Below are 15,896 nucleotides of genomic sequence, written 5' to 3' on the forward strand. Positions count from 1 at the left end.
TTTGAGCCCCCCTTTGGCAGCACAGTGTATCTTGTCAATTGTCAAAAACCTGATGGCATGTCTTGACTATTTTAGTGCCCTGTCAGTGTGCTGTGAGATGAAAATGATTGAAAATGGCTGCTCTAGTCTCATGTACTTAGAAAAGAAAACTTAAGCAACTGATACACTGCAAAATTTTCCTCTGATTATCCAAATATGGGGAGCAGGCAGGTGGCAATGCCAAGAGCTGAATCTATTTTATGCATAGCAAAGGGAAGGAACCTCTATAATTCATTATTACTTTTGTCTTTTTTTCTTATTCTTGATAATTCTTTAGCTCTTGTCCTTTGATTGCCATGTAAACCAAGAAGAACTAAATTCTCTCCCTCTGGCTAACTTGTCATAGCAGTTTCAAGTATTTCAGAGGAACTGTGAAGATGATGGTGTTAAAGTGTTTTGATCTGTAACCGCGTACAAAATGACTGCTATATATAATCTGCTTTTATTCATTGTTTTCCAACAGTTTTTCCTATTGAGACACTAAATGCATGATTTGCTTACTTGATCCTGGTTCACAAATTCATTTGAGTATTTTGGCAACAAAAAACTGCAAGGATGGGCCCTATGTGGCTTGGGTCCAGGATCATCTCCCCTTCTGCACAAACCTGTTCATACTTGTCACTTGGAGGCTGTGAGCCATATCCCATTGTCATTGGAGATGAAAAAGATTCTTAATTTATTGAGCCTTACCTTGAGTTGTCTTTTGAGTTTGTTGGTCATTTATTTCATTTGCTTCTGATTTTTCATCTCTGTTTTGTGTTTAATTGACTGATAATGGAGTTTCATTTTATTGTAATTGATTTACTGTTGCATTTTAGTCTATAAATTGCCTTGATGGTCCGTTTGAATGGGGCCGAAAGGCAGTATAGGTTTTTTATATTAAACAAAAAATAATTCATATGAATTATGATACAAATGTTGCCTTGGTGTAGACTCTATAACAACTTTTTGCAGGTGGAGCTGAAAGGGAGGAACTTTCCCAAGGCCCTCTAGGTGAGATTTGAACCAGCAAAATCCTGCTTTATAACTCAGTCCTGTTCACAGTGCTGTTGATTAGTGGATTGATTGGAAGGAGCTGGCTGGCTGACACCAACAAATTGACAACCCATATTGATTGAATATGATTGAATATTGATTGGGTGATTGGTGGTGGTTGCATTTCAGAGTTCAACTCCATGCTCTCCAAGGGTGGCATCAGGCAGGTTGCTATCTGCTGCTTCAGTTCTCCATCTGTAAATGGAATAAATTGCAAATACACTACACAAGATGGATTGCAAAAGTCATTAAAGCAATGCTAAAAAGTGATACTACTTGTGTGAAAACAAATCTCTGAACTTGCAAGGGTGGTGGTCCATTAGTGGGCTACTGCATGCAACTTTGAAGATGTGTCCATCTGCTTCCATGCATGGGGGGGGGGGAATGTTACCTGCGTAACTCACTCCCTGCAGTCCTGCTTTTGTGCTACTGTGCTGAACTGATATTGAATGGAGGCAACTGTGCAGCTACCGTATAACAAGAATTTAGGTCTTTAAATAGGTGTGTGCTGCTGTACCCTGACAGTAGGGATGTAGCAATGAACACTTCGACTATCCTGTTCTCATGAGAATCAACTGTGACTGTACCACACAAGGTGATCATTTTACGTAGGATGCCACACACTTTGGAATGTGTGGTGCAGTGTGCAAGTGCCTGACACATACTAGGCCAGTACTCCTGTAATACTTGCATAACCACTCCTGTGGAAGAGGTTCACGTTCATATTGCAGTAGAGATCTCCATCTGTGTCTAAATGAGAGGCTGGGTCGTTGATTAAATCACAGGGGCACATGGCACCATTCTAAGTTGGCGAGAGGCTTAAAACAACCCTGTCAGACCATTGATAGCATCAGATAGTCCTGGCATGTGGCTCAATGGTGGAGCATGCGTGTCATATACACAAGGTCCTAGATTCAATATCTGAGGTCTTCAGCTGAAAGGATGTCAGTGTAGACAATGTTGGGTTGAATGAACCAGTAGTGTACTATATAAGTTGGATTCATATGTCCTATCACAGTAGCCCAATGCAGTCATTCACAAAGCAGGTATAAGAACATGGGGATGGGGGAAGAGTTGCTGGCAAACCCCACTCACCAATTTGCACCTTTACCGCATAACAAATACAGTACTTTTGATGGGAAGAAAGCTTGGCATGTTGTTGCTTCCCCACCACCCATTCTTGATCCCACTTTGAATGATGTCTGTACAGGGCTTGTATTAGTTATATTAGCCCTTAATGTGACATCTGGGGGGGGGGGAATCAGGTTTCAGAGTCTGCAGCTGGTAGTAGTGCAAGGAATCAAAGGTTTGTAACATAGTCCCAAAGCCAGCCTATAGTCAAAGGGCCAGATTGGTAATTCAAGACATTTGAGGGTTCCAGTTCAAAGAAAAAACAAGAGCTTAGCCACACAAGGCCTTCTCTGATTGGACTGAAAAGCAGGTTCTGAGGCTAGGGCTCTGTGGAGCTTGGGGGACAGGGATTGGCTGTTGAGGTCAGCCGATATTCAACCACTCTAAGTGGCACCCTTGAACTACAGAGTTCAGTCTGTTGTGGCTGTGGCTGACTTTGAGCATGGGAGTCACAGGAGTTGAGGAGCCAGAGCCTGGCTGCTGGGAGCTCTAGTTTGCCACACCTATACCTGGCAGTCAAATAGGAGAATAAATGACATGGCTCCATTCCCAGCTGACTTGCATTCCAAATTAAGACAAAGATCAGGATTTGGCACAGCGATAACTTTCTTCTGTTATATCCTTATAGATAACAAGGATATGATGGCAATAAAGATGATGCTATCTTAGTCCAGGAAAGGCTTTATGAAAAAAGCAGCATCTTTAACAACCCATGGAATTCACTTTTCATCTGGAACCTTGAAAATGTTACCATTTCAATCTCACGGTAACCTTGTAGGTGTAGTCATTCCTCGATAACTCACACACTCGGTTCCCACAGATTCACTTATCCTCAGGGACACAGTTGTTACTGTTGCAGTATCCGCAATGGCCATCCTGCAGCCTGCAGCCTAATTATGTAGATTAAAAATTTACAATAAGTATAAAAAATATTTAAAATAAAGAACCCTCCTAACCCTTCCAAGCGGTTGTTGATCTTTTAAAAAAGAGATCAACTCTTCTAAATTCCCCAACCATCCCAAAGGCCGCAATCCTATCCACACTTATCTAGGAGTAAGCCCCATTGACTATCATTGTTATAGGCATTTACATCGTTGCCTGTTAAAAATACACATCTATAACACTTCCCCAAATGCAATCACATACCATGTGATCATCAAGTCTTAACAGATTAAAAATAAAATACTCATTGAAATGAATGGGGACCCATCTGAAATTGGCTCACGACCCATTTAATGGGTCCTGACCCTCAGTTTGAAAACACTGCTATAATCATTTAGCTGGTTTGGTGCCTTAATCAGGTCCTCCTGGCACCTAAGAATACTTAAAATTCTTAGGTAGTAATTGTGCCAACTGTAAACTGTTTTTTCAGCCCTGCCCTAATACTTGCAAAGTATGCAGAAATCGGGATCACGTGTGGCTTACAAACTTTGGTTTCAATATCTGGAACGCTAAATCTTCTAATGAGTAGCATTGGCCTTTGCAACAAGGCCTGCAGCAAGCTGGTGCTCAGCCCAACCTCCACCTGGGAGGAAAGGAGGGGAGAGAACTTGGCAAGATCACCAACTCTGCTCTGCAGGCAGTGAAACAAGACGAATTGCAAAAGGCCTCTTAAGCAAGGCGAAACACGTGAGTCCCTCAACGGTATCAAGAGGAAAAATGTAGTTAGGATCATTGTTTACCCTTCAGGTTATGAGAATTGATGTTCATCCAGGACATTTTGAGAAGAGTAAGACTTGCTGGATACCTTGCATAGAAGTGCTATTTCAATTGGTGTCCTGCAGTGTTCTCTGTGGGGCCATCTTTGAAGACTGTTCAGAAACTTCAGTTGGTGAAAAATGTCTGAATGGGGCCAGTTTTCAAGAGCGGGTTGCTCCTTTTTTTTAACTAGCTTCACTGACTTCCAGTCTATTCAATTGCCTTTTTAAATTTCTGAGCAACTTAGGATAGAGATACTTAAAAGGACTGTCTTTCTCTCTTCTTTCCTCATCCTCAACATTTGAGCAGGAAGCCATATTTAGTAGGAGGACAGAAATTATTCCAATTCATCCCAGCATCTTTCTCTCAGGCTGTTGTTGGTATCTCCTTCTAAGCTGAGAACCCCTTTGGAACAGAGAACAGGACACCTTCTTATTCCTTGGCTATATAAACCACTAATAAACAATATCAATATGGTTCTACCCACACATTAAGGTCACCTGGAGAAGACCTCTTCCACACTCCCTCTGCTGTCACAGGTTTGGTTGACGCATGTTGGCCTCCCGGTGATGGCCCCCAAATGTGGAGTGCTTCCTGGCTCCCAGCCTGCCCACTTTTTGATTGTCATCGAAGATCTGAAATTTTAGCAAACTTTTAACTGGCTTTGCAAATTAATTAAACAAAGTAGATTGTACCTACTTTGTGTGTGTTTCTGCTTTTGATTTTTGTGAGTGAATGTGTATTACTTGTTTAACATTGATTGTGAGCTGCTTTGAGCTTTCATATAATTGGAAATGCTTGATACAAATTTTCCTTAAATGAAATAAAAAAAACTGCATTGTGCAACTTCTCTTGCTCCTATTTAATATTTAATGTTTTTGTACCGCACTTCCTCCAAGGAGCTCAGCATGGTGTACATAGTTTTCCCCCCTTTTCAGTTTCTCTTTTTGTCCTCACAACAACTCTGTAAGACTCTTTCTGTAGACTGAGAGAGTGACTGACACAGGGTCACCCAGGAAGCTTCGTAGCTAGGCAGGTATTTGAACCTATATCTTCTAGGTCTAGATCCAGCTCCAGAACCACTCTGCCATCCTGGCTTGCACCAGCTTTTACTGCTGTGTAAAGCACCTTGATAACAGAAGTGACATTTCCCCACTTTTGATATATTGTGTGCAGTCCTCCCAAAAGATCACTTAAATCTCCCCATTCTTCTACAGTGCAATAAAGCAACATCTATTATAAGCATTCAATGTGTAGAGGAGGCAAGGGCATGAACAGGCTCTATGCATCCAGCTGTACACCTGGAGTGCTAATTTCATATGTTGGCTTACTATGTGATAGAGATCCAGCTAAACACAGAATTTTTGGCTGGGTGAACATTAGTCAGTTTCAAGACAGATGCACTAAGCAACTTGGATTGAATGAAGAGGTAGTGAGGAATGGGATTTGGAGGGCACCTCAAAGCATGAATCACTTGGGGGAAGTCTCCAAATCTCTATATTTAAAGCATGGATTTCATCTACATCCAAAAGTTCTGAAATACATTAGATGCTTCATTCATCATCTAGTGCAGTAGTGGCCAAACTAGCCACCACTGTGCAACGCAAATGCGGTCCGGACAGGGGCCGCATTTTACCATTCTGCTGGGTCGCTGGGTATAGTCCTGCTCAGTCAGGAGGCAGAAATGGTATGGGCAGTCATGTCTGCTGCCCAGCATCCCAGAAGGCTACTCAACAAGATGTCCAGGCAGATGCAACTGTCCAGAGCAACTGCCCAGGCTAGGGTTTGATCTAGTGTCTTTCGGCAATGTTTAGTTAGCAGTTTAAAATATGAGACCTAGCATGGAGGAAGGGACATGCTCATTCATATAGGGTACAATCCTATATACATGTACTTGGGACTAATGCTCATCAAACTCAAAAGAACTTACCTCAGAGTAGGTATGCATAGGATTGCACTGTTAGTGATGAATGAATTTATAGCTGGGGGATGATTGGAATTTGGAGTTGCAGAAGAAAATGAGGATCTGGGATCTGTGGGACATTGAAACACCATCTCCTTAAAGAGCCCTCTGGCTCAAGAGTTGTCTTCCAATACAAGCTACACATTTTCATTGTTTTGCAGAAGACTTCTTTAAGGTATCTGAAATTGAGGGTGGGGGTAAAATAATGGGACCCTTGAGCGTTTGCTCTAATTGCTCAATTGTTTAAACCAGTGGTTCCCAAACCTACCCAGATCATGAAGCCTTATTTTCCCAGCTAAGCTGGGTGCCACCATCTTGGATCTCACGAAATCTCATAAGATGCAAGATATTGGTGCCCAAATTGCACAAAATTTTGCAAGATCCAAGATGGTGGTGCCCAGCGGGAACAGGAGAGGGCCTGGGACATCCTGTGGTGCACCTATGAGTGTACCACATACTTTGGGAATCCCTGGTTTAAGCCCTTGGTGCAGAAGAATATATTCTTGGTACCAAAAGGCACAGCAAAAGTAGGACTATAGTTCAGGGATCTTTGTTGAAGTGGGCTATGAAGAGGGATTTAGGAGAAGCAAAGTGGCTTGAGTGAGAGGGAAGAGTTCAAACGTAGGAAGCTGATGGCAGAAAACTTAAAGTGGGAGCTTAAGGGGAAGATACCAGGTGCTACCAACTGCTGTATCATGAGAAAATCTTGCTAGACAGGTTCTAAAGGTTCTTATTTAAATTTTAAAAAATCAGTATAACTTAAAATTTCTGTCTTGCAGGTTATTGCTGTAGTGATGGATTCCTTCACCGATATGGACATCTTCTGTGACCTCCTAGAAGCCTGTAGAAAGAGATTGGTTCCTGTTTACATCCTTTTGGATCAAGCTTTTCTCATTCACTTCATGGAGATGTGCAAAAACTTGGAGTTTGTTCCTGAAGAGGAATATGTAAGTTGCAGAAGAATTGTTTTTCAAGAATAAATTAAGATGTCCTTAGGTTTTCTGGAGCCTACGTGTGAGTATGGTGGTATCTACTGATGGGGATGTCACTGTAGTCCTGCGAATAGAATCTGTGCAGACCTAATAACAGAAACCTGGAGCCTCCACTGAGCCTAGCAAAACTCGCTCCCCACCCTGCCATAGGGTACCAACCCACTCACCATAGCAAGGGTGGCAAGCAATATTGTAGAGACCTGCCTGTAAGCTTATTGCAACTGTATGGGTGAGTGGTAATTCATGGTTTGGCAATCTCCATACTAATGATTTGTTCACTCCTATGTCATACTCAATAGAGTCCACTATATCCCTAACGACGCAATCCTATCCTGCGCTGGAACAAGCAAGCCAAGAGGCTTGCGCTGTATCCAGCGCAGGATAGGGGCCAGAATTGGCTCAGCCAGAGGCAAGGGGAAGCTTTCCCCCTTACTCCTGGGTAAGATGCCCTGGCCCCTATTGGTCTCCTCAGACCTGCGCCACCACCTGAGGTGGCGCAAGTCCGAGGAGAGCAGAGAGGCTTCAAGCCGTTCTGAACTCCCTGGGAATGGGGGTTGGGACCCAGCATAACTGCTGGATCCCAGCCCCTCCTCCCGCTCCCCATTTGCCCGCCTCCGGGGCCGCCCTTGCCCACCCTCCCCAGTCCCAGAACGCCTTCTCCCTGCCCACCCCAGAGCCTTGCATCAGCCCAGCTGGGCCGATGCAAGGCTTGCTGCCTCCGTTGGCGCAGAGGCTTGTGCCAGCCTCCGCAGGCCGGTGCGCCTCTGCGTACAGGCCTTTGCTGACTCCCGAGCAAACTCCTTACGGCACATTTGCGACCCTCCTGCGCCAGCGCAAGAGACAATAGACTTGCACCGGCGCAGGAGGGTCGCAAATGTGCCATAAGAGACTTGCACCAGCCCATGTGCAGCTCAGGATTGTGCTTCATGTCTCATTTGGGTACCAGTGTTGGTTGTGTCCAGTGAAATCAACCCTTGGACTAATCTTATGATGGCATGTGCTATATACAGTAATCCTATGATCATAAGCAACATAATCCTAAAATAGCATTTGCCAATAATGCTGCTTTCCTTAGCACTGTTTCAGTACAGTGCAGCATATATTGGGTCAATTGGCAGCTACTTCAGCCAATTTGAGTGGTGTATTCTGACCAAGTGGCACCCGTTTCTTGCCTTATCAGTCAATGTCTCCCATTGCTTTGTTTCAGATACTGTTTGCCTTTCTGGAAATGGATCTGTAGGGAAAAGGGCTATGGGTGTAAATAAAAGTCATGCAGTAGAACATGCTTTTTTCTGGTAATTCCCCACCATCCCTCAGTAACTTGTTCCAAATGATTAAACAGAAGCAGAGGCAGTAAAAGAGTTAAAACATTTTACATAGCATTAAAAATATGTTCATTTCTGCTGATAGTTCAGATCCTAGATACTGGAATAGGAATCCTAAAGTTAACTGTTTTGCATAGGTGTGTGAGACTCATGGCATGGGGGACTCCAATATTCCTAATAAATAATAATGCAGCTGACACAGTTCTGGCTGGAGGGGAGGAAGGAAACAAAGGTAGGGACACACCTCCACAGGTGTCAGAGGACCAAAAAAATCTGAGACAGGTAGCCTCTGAAGTCATCTATCTCTTGGACAAATTCACTGCCCCCCCCATGTCCTGTAGGTCATACTGAACCCATTTCCCAGCAGGATTCCCCACATTACTGAAGGTAATGTAATCTGTACATGATGACTTCGTCATGCAGTACCTTCTAATGCCAGGGACTGATAAAAGGTTCTGTGTGGCAGCTCCCTCTAAAGCCTTACACACTGTATGTAGAAGGAAGTGCTTTGAAAGTCACAGATAAGTGCTGATGTTGTACCAACACACATGGTCTGGCTGAAGGTATTGCTTTAGTGATTTTTGTCTAACGTTCTTGCCATTTTGAAAACAGCTTATGAGAATCCGAACTATCACCGGAAATACATATTGTGCAAGATCAGGAGCCAAAATAATTGGGAGTGTCCATGAGAAGTTCATGTTGATTGATGGTGTAAGAGTGGCTACAGGTTCCTACAGGTGAGAAATGCTTTCCGGTTTCTAACAAATACTGAGAGAGCTTGTGTGGTCTAATGAGGAGGCTACCGTGATTATCTCTGGTGCCCAGGGATAATGTCTTTGAGTCTGATGGAGACTGCATGCATGAGTGCACACATGTACATTTATTTTGAAAAAGAGTATTTATTGATTTATCTCTAAGGCTCTAATCCTGCAGACTTACATGGGAGTATGTCCCATTGAACTTACTTACTTTTGATGTACTTACTTACTTACTATGTTTTCTTTTTTATGCCCCTTTTATTTCTGGTTGCCTGATTTGTTTTTGCTGTTGGACAGAAGAATAGGCATGCATCATTATTGTACACACAAGGGTAACAAATGCCCACTGATACTATTCTCTGCCCGGACATTCTTTGTGTCAGTTCTAATATGTGGCCAGGACATGGGAGAGCAGCCTTCAGTTCCGCCAACACTTGAGGTGGCCACTTGGTTGTGCCTCATCAACAGATTGGTCTTGTAGCAATTGTTTATTTGAACTAGAATGGATTCCTGTTGGTTTTCATTATCGGCCACAAGGGTGAGGAGTGGGGGTACCACCCCCCTGGAGTCTGCCAGTGTAAGGCATATAGAGATACAGAGATGGAGCAGTGTCCAAAGAAAATCCTATCCAACTGCAACTTTAAATCCATTTCAAGTGATGTGGTTTTATTTGCATCTCTGTGCTTATCCCTTGCTGACTTCTAGCTCAAATAGTGCCATGGGCAGTTTTGAATTTGAGCCATTAGTTCATCATTCTCCTTTGCTACTTTGTGCTGTTTATAACAGCCATTCAAGAGCTGACTTGAATTATTAAACAATAGCCAATTGGAAATATTTGCTGTTAACCAATTAGTATTTCTCTGAAGAGTTCTTGGTTCACAGAGATGCAACTTGGTACAAATGGATCCTTTTACATGGAAAATATTACATGGATTTGTTGATAGGGAAACTCTGGCACTCAGCTATAATTTTTGCAGGCAAATTATGTGTTGATAGGTGAGCATTGTCCTGGTATCTGAACCCTCAAACTAGCTGGTGACAGAATTACTTTGCCAACTTATTAAAAAATGAAGTCATCTTATCCAAACCACCGCAGGCACTCGCCCATAAGTCGATCCCACAGATAAGTCGAGGGCAGGTTCTGAGCCAACAATCATGGAATTTTCTATGACCCTCGGATAAGTCAGGGGTTAAACTTAGGGGGGTGTCTGACTATAGTTTTGTCTGATGGTACTCGAGGCCACATCCTGAAAAATAACCCACCACTAATTACCTAAGAACTGTAGTCTCTAATTTATTAAAAACATAATAAAAGATCATAAGATACATTTTTATTCTTTTTAAATTCTGGTCTTCATCACCTTTTTGTAAGCACTATCAGAGTAAGTGCACTGTAAACAATATACCAGTAAAACAGTGGTTCCCAACCTGGTATTCATATACTCACAGGGACACTCAACACGACCTTTAGGGGTACTTGAAAAAGAATGGAATAATGGTAGAAAAGGGCAGGTCATGCTCCAGAATGCCTTGCAAGACAGGAATGACTTGCAAGGACCAGCAAGGCAGGAAGGGAAGTAGCTAGTTGGCTAAGAAAGCCCCACCAATAGCTAGTTTTTGGTCATCAATTCATGTATGAAACTGTGATTGAAAACCAGCACAGTAAAAAAGCTGAAACATAATATGGAAAGTGATCAATCAGCCAGAATTTCTCAGCACACTTCTGGTGCAATACAGTGCAAAGGCAGAGTCTTCTGTTCTTCAAACAGATGAAAAGAAAAAAACATGTGATGAATACATGAAGTCTGGGCTTTCATATAGAGGAGATGAGGGCTTGTATTATTAATTACAAACATCTTGCTGATATGAAAGGTACAATTTGTGGAAATGGGCTGCCAAGGGATATGCAAGTGAAAAAGGTTGGGAACCACTGAAGGAGAACCAGGAATCAAATCCATCTTTAAGGTGGACATGAGGAGAACCATGAATCAAAGACACTTTTAAGGTGTCTGGTGTGTTAAGCCAGAAGGTCTACATACAACATACAACCTATAACACATAACTAGGATTGTGCAATACAATTCACAGCAGACAGATGCAACTGCATATATTTGCAGCCCTTTTTACTCAGAAGTAGACCCACTGCTTTCCATGGGTGTTATTCTTAAGTCATGGTGCACTGAATTGCAACCTGGGAAAGAGGGTCCCATCCTGGTGTTTCAAAAAGCAGACCTGCTTTGCAAGCATTTGCCAAGCAGAACCAGAACCAGGCTGCAGCAGAAGGAAGGAGATTAAAAGGTTAACTTTGGCTGGAATTTCCCAGTTGTTGTAGAAAGGATCTCTTCCCTGCCTGCCTGGTGCCTGTCTGCCGCTTGAGAAACTTTTCAGAGTTGAAAGGCTTTGCCCTCTGATTGACCCGGAGATCAGGGGAAGTGAGAATTGGAGCTTGATTACTTCTCAAAAATTTCATGTACTATCTACGGTATCCTTGATGCACTCTCCTAGTGGTGGCAGCCATTGTACTTGTTCCTCAGTTGAGTCATTGCATACACTCCAGTGAATAGGATTATGGGTGGGGATTCAGGGAATCAGGGTTCAAATTTCCAGGCACTCACTGGGTTTTTCTGTTGAGTCATTGTCTCGGCCTTATATTACCATCTGTGCAGTGGGAATGATGGTTATCGACCTTGCAGAGTGTTGCAATGAACGAGTTCATTTTGAAGAGTTAATTGGTCGTGTCAGATGCTTGAATTTGGGGCGAATTGGGTGCACTGCATAATCACCAATTGTTTTCTCTTTCTGTGTTGCAGCTTCACTTGGAGTGATGGGAAGCTAAACAGCAGTAACTTGCTGCTGCTTTCCGGCCAAGTGGTTGAACACTTTGACTTGGAGTTCCGAATCCTGTATGCACAGTCCAAGCCTCTTAAACCAAAGCAGCCACCCAGCTTCAAGAACAGCAGTTCACTTGAGCACTTGGCCAACAAGATGACACCCTGTAAAGACTTCACTGTGGGTAACCTTCTGAGAGCCGAGTTTGCTAGGCTTTCAAGCACCCCTAAAAAGCTTGAGAGAGAAATAGAACTGGCTAAAGAGGTCCTGGGAGGCCGGGTGAGTGCAAAACGTCCTCACCTTAGTGGTGAAGAATGGTCCAGCAGTCATGAGGCCCTACCGAAACCCAAGGTGACAATTACCCAGTCAACTCAGACTGAGCCATTGGAAAAGCCTACAGTGAGTTTATTTAACTGTGGTACGCAAACCACCATTTCAACAGCCACGACTGCCACCCAAACCACTACCAGATCCAGAATGGCGGGCACTCAGACAGCAGTTCTCTTCAAGTGTGCCATGACACAGACATGCAACAGTGAGCCTGCAAAAGTGGTCCCAGATCAGAAGATGCCCTCCAAAGAAGGTTCTCCTGTTTCTAGAAAATCTATGTCGACGTCTTCTAGCGCACGGTCACTTTCTTCTTTGTCCTCTCAGTGCTCCCGGGCAAGCTCTGTGGGTTCATTAACATCCCTTAGATCCGTGGACTACACTGTCAACCAGCGGGCAGACTACTTCCGTAATCTGCACAAGGAGAGGGAATTCCACTACTCTGTCATCCGATCCAAGCTTAACCGCATGGTTTCCATGCTCTCTAGGCGAGGGAATGTGGCAGAAAACTACATAGGCTGCCGTCCAATTAGGTGCAGTCTAAAACCCAGGCAGCAGATCAGCACCAGCCTAATAAACCTCAGAGATTTCGCACTGTACAACACAAATGACTGCTTCTGAGGAATTGGTGTGAAAAAGGGCAGATACATAATTAGCTGCCATACAGATGCCACTTACATTGCCTTCTTCACTATCCAAAAGTGTTCCTGAGCTACTGCAGGCCTGGAGAAAAATCATTTTCATGGCCTGCCAGTTAGCATACATGGCTTGTGGCATGAAGGCAGCTACTATAGCTACTAATGTCAAATAGTTGCCATGTGACCTTGGGTTCATATCCACCAATTATATGAGCTGCAGGTACATTGTGCTTGGTCCTGTTAATTATGTGGATGTGGTTCCTTAATTATGAACATTGCCTTCTGGTGCTTTTTGTCTAACTTCTTTTTGTCTAACTGTGCATAGAAATACAAAGTTATGTTTGTATATTTTTGTTTTTAAATCTCACTAGTGTCTTCCATTTTTTCTTTTTGCCCCCATACATGAGCATTGCAAAATTATACTGTTAATGAAAGGCATGACCCTGCAGTGTGGGACGGGATTATTAAGTGATGTTGAAGAAAAAGCAACATCTTGGTGCTCTGTAGCCCTTCCATCACTGTGATCATATCATTCATATTAAAACAGGACTAATTACTTGGCTTTCTTTTGTTTCAGCAATCAGAGTTGAGTATATTGATAGATTTTTGTTTTAATTTTTGAAAATAAAACATTACAAAAAAGTAAAAGTGTCATGGTTCTAGAAGCCAATTCTTATTCCATATTTATCTTGAGTGGTTGCAACTAACATTTTAACAATTGGTGCTCTGCTCCAGAAAGGTGTATTTGAAGCTCAGTTGAACTTCACATCCAAAGTGCATGTTTCAAATGAAACCAGTTCCTTTGGGCTAGGATGCCATACAACCAGATTCTTCTCCCTACCCAGCCTCCTTTCTAAAGAAATCTGTTCTGTGACTATATACTTCTACATTCAATAATGTGAAATGCAACTCCCAATAGTTGCTACAATATGAATGGGGGGGGGGGATGGATTAGAGGTCTAGTGCAAGAAGATGGACCAAGCTTTCACCTCCTGGAAACCTTTTCAGAGCTGGGAAAGTATCTGTGATGTGCTTTGATATTTTTCAATAAGACATTCACACATGTCCTACTGTGTAGGTCAATTCTTTTCAAAATACCTTTTTTATCTTAAAATGTGCTAAGTATTTAGAACATTGAAGTATTTCTTGTCCAGCAATCCATTCAACTGTTGATAAACAAGGAGAAGAAGTAAACCTTGATTTACAAACAGGTAAAGGGGTTGCTAAGGTGGGATAAGTTGATCAGAGAGTTCAGAAATCTTGGTTAAAGAAATGGATGTAAGGGAAGTGTCTATTGTAGTTTTAGAACAGGTGGCCAACCTTTCAACATTAGGGCTCCTGGACCTTTAACAATTGTGTAGAACAGGGGTGCCCAAACCCTAGCCCGGAGGCCACTTGTGGCCCTCGGGGGTTCCCAATCCGGCCCTCAGGGAGCCCCCAGTCCCCAATGAGTCTCTGGCCCTCCAGATACTTACTGGAGCTCGTGCTGGCCCAACACAACTGCTCTCAGCATGAGGATGGTTGTTCAACCTCTCACCTGAGCGGTGGGACGAGGGCTCCCTCCACTACTTGCTGTTTCACATCTGTGATGCAACAGTGGCAGCGAAGGAAAGGCTGGCCTTGCTTTGTGCAAGGCCTTTTATCGGCCTTGAGCTACTGCAAGACCTTCATTTATTCATATAAGTTCCATTTTTAATAAATTCATTTATGTAAATTTATTCAAATTTTAAATGTAAATTAATTCTTTTTTCCCCCGGCCCCCGACAGTGTCAGAGAGATGATGCGGTCCTCCTGCCAAAATGTTTGGACACCCCTGGTCTAGAAGAAGGAATTTCAGCTGGTGCAGCTTGTGCCCAGATGACAAGCTGCACCTTTTGAAATTCCCTTGTCTGTACAGTTGTTAAAGGTTCAGGAGCCCTAAAATGTAAAAGGTTGGCCACCACTATGTTAGAGCAAGAGTTTTTTCACACTTTTAAGGCTTCAGGCGCTTCAGATCGAGTGCGTGCACATGTACGCTCTTTTTGTTTCAAAGGGTTATACGTTTGAGTCCTTTCAAAATGGGGATCATCCTACAGTTAAGTTACAGACTTCCTTTTGGGGGAAAGGAATACAGGACAGAATGAATACAGTTCTCTCTAGCTCTCCCAAATGGCTGAGTGGTAGAACTTAATCTTTTTTAAATGAAAGGAGTTGGAGGATTACATAAAACTGTTAAAAATAGTTGAGATTCATTGGTATCTTTCTAGTTCAGACATTAATGTAGAAAAAGTGATTCAGTAACCAGCTCAGATACACTTCATGTGAAATAGCAGCTTGTTTGCACATAACATACATTACATTACATTGATGGTCCATCCTCATTGGCAATCTTTTCAATGTGGTCCACACTCGTTCCATGTGTTTTGGTCTAGTGCAACTGTTGTCCAGTGTGGCAGTCTCTGTTGTTTAAATGACCTGGGAAAGGTATCTTACCAGCGAGTAGCCGGTCGGGCAAGGGTACTTTTGACGTGATACGGGATCCAGTGCGTAATTCTGGTGCTCCATCAGTCGTCTGTTCAGCGGATGATATGTCCTGCCCATCTGTGCTTTGAAGCTATGTACTTGAGCAGGTCGCGGATCTTGGATTCTTGGTGGAGGTCTTGACTTCTGAGACCATGTTGCCATTGCTTTCGGCGATTCGTCCCGAGGAGGCATCTTTCAAGTGCCTGGTGGATGGTTCGCATGGCAGTAACTATGGTCTTGTTATCGGCCCACGTTTCTGTGGCATAGCACAAATCCAGAAGTACTGTACTATGTAGTCAAACAGGTAGGCTCTCACCTGTGGATTCTGGATCTGACTGGTGTCTTCTTGGATTGATCCCATGGCAGCCCACGCAGCTTTCCTTCGTCTCCTGATCTCAATTGTACATAACTTTATAAAATACAATAACAGGAGAAAACACTTTATTATTTTTAAAACAGGCTTACACAAAATACATGTGAAGCACCTCCACCACCCACTTGCTCCCAGCAGAGCACAGGCACACAGGGACATGGTGAGAGGCCCATGCAAATGGTGTGGGACAGCTGGGTCTAGTAGGCGAGGGGGGCAATAGTGCATCCAGGGGCACAGTGCCTTTAAGTGCAGCCTCAAAGTAAGCGGCGGGAAGGGTGTTGCAGCA

At 43.2% G+C, this 15,896-nt stretch overlaps 1 protein-coding gene across 1 annotated transcript in view; it reads left to right on the forward strand.

Annotated features, from left to right (window-relative positions):
• Positions 1-13,129, forward strand: part of LOC136649220 (protein FAM83D-like) — a 28,977-nt gene extending 15,848 nt beyond the window's left edge. Inside the window, exons 2-4 of the mRNA XM_066625682.1 lie at positions 6,646-6,813; positions 8,796-8,920; positions 11,752-13,129. Coding sequence (XP_066481779.1) covers positions 6,646-6,813; positions 8,796-8,920; positions 11,752-12,718 — 1,260 coding nt within the window. The 3' untranslated portion in view covers positions 12,719-13,129. The remainder of the gene's footprint in view (positions 1-6,645; positions 6,814-8,795; positions 8,921-11,751) is intronic.
• Positions 13,130-15,896: the final 2,767 nt, after the last annotated feature.

Source organism: Tiliqua scincoides, chromosome 4, assembly GCF_035046505.1.
Source record: "Tiliqua scincoides isolate rTilSci1 chromosome 4, rTilSci1.hap2, whole genome shotgun sequence".
Classification (NCBI taxonomy): domain Eukaryota; kingdom Metazoa; phylum Chordata; class Lepidosauria; order Squamata; family Scincidae; genus Tiliqua; species Tiliqua scincoides.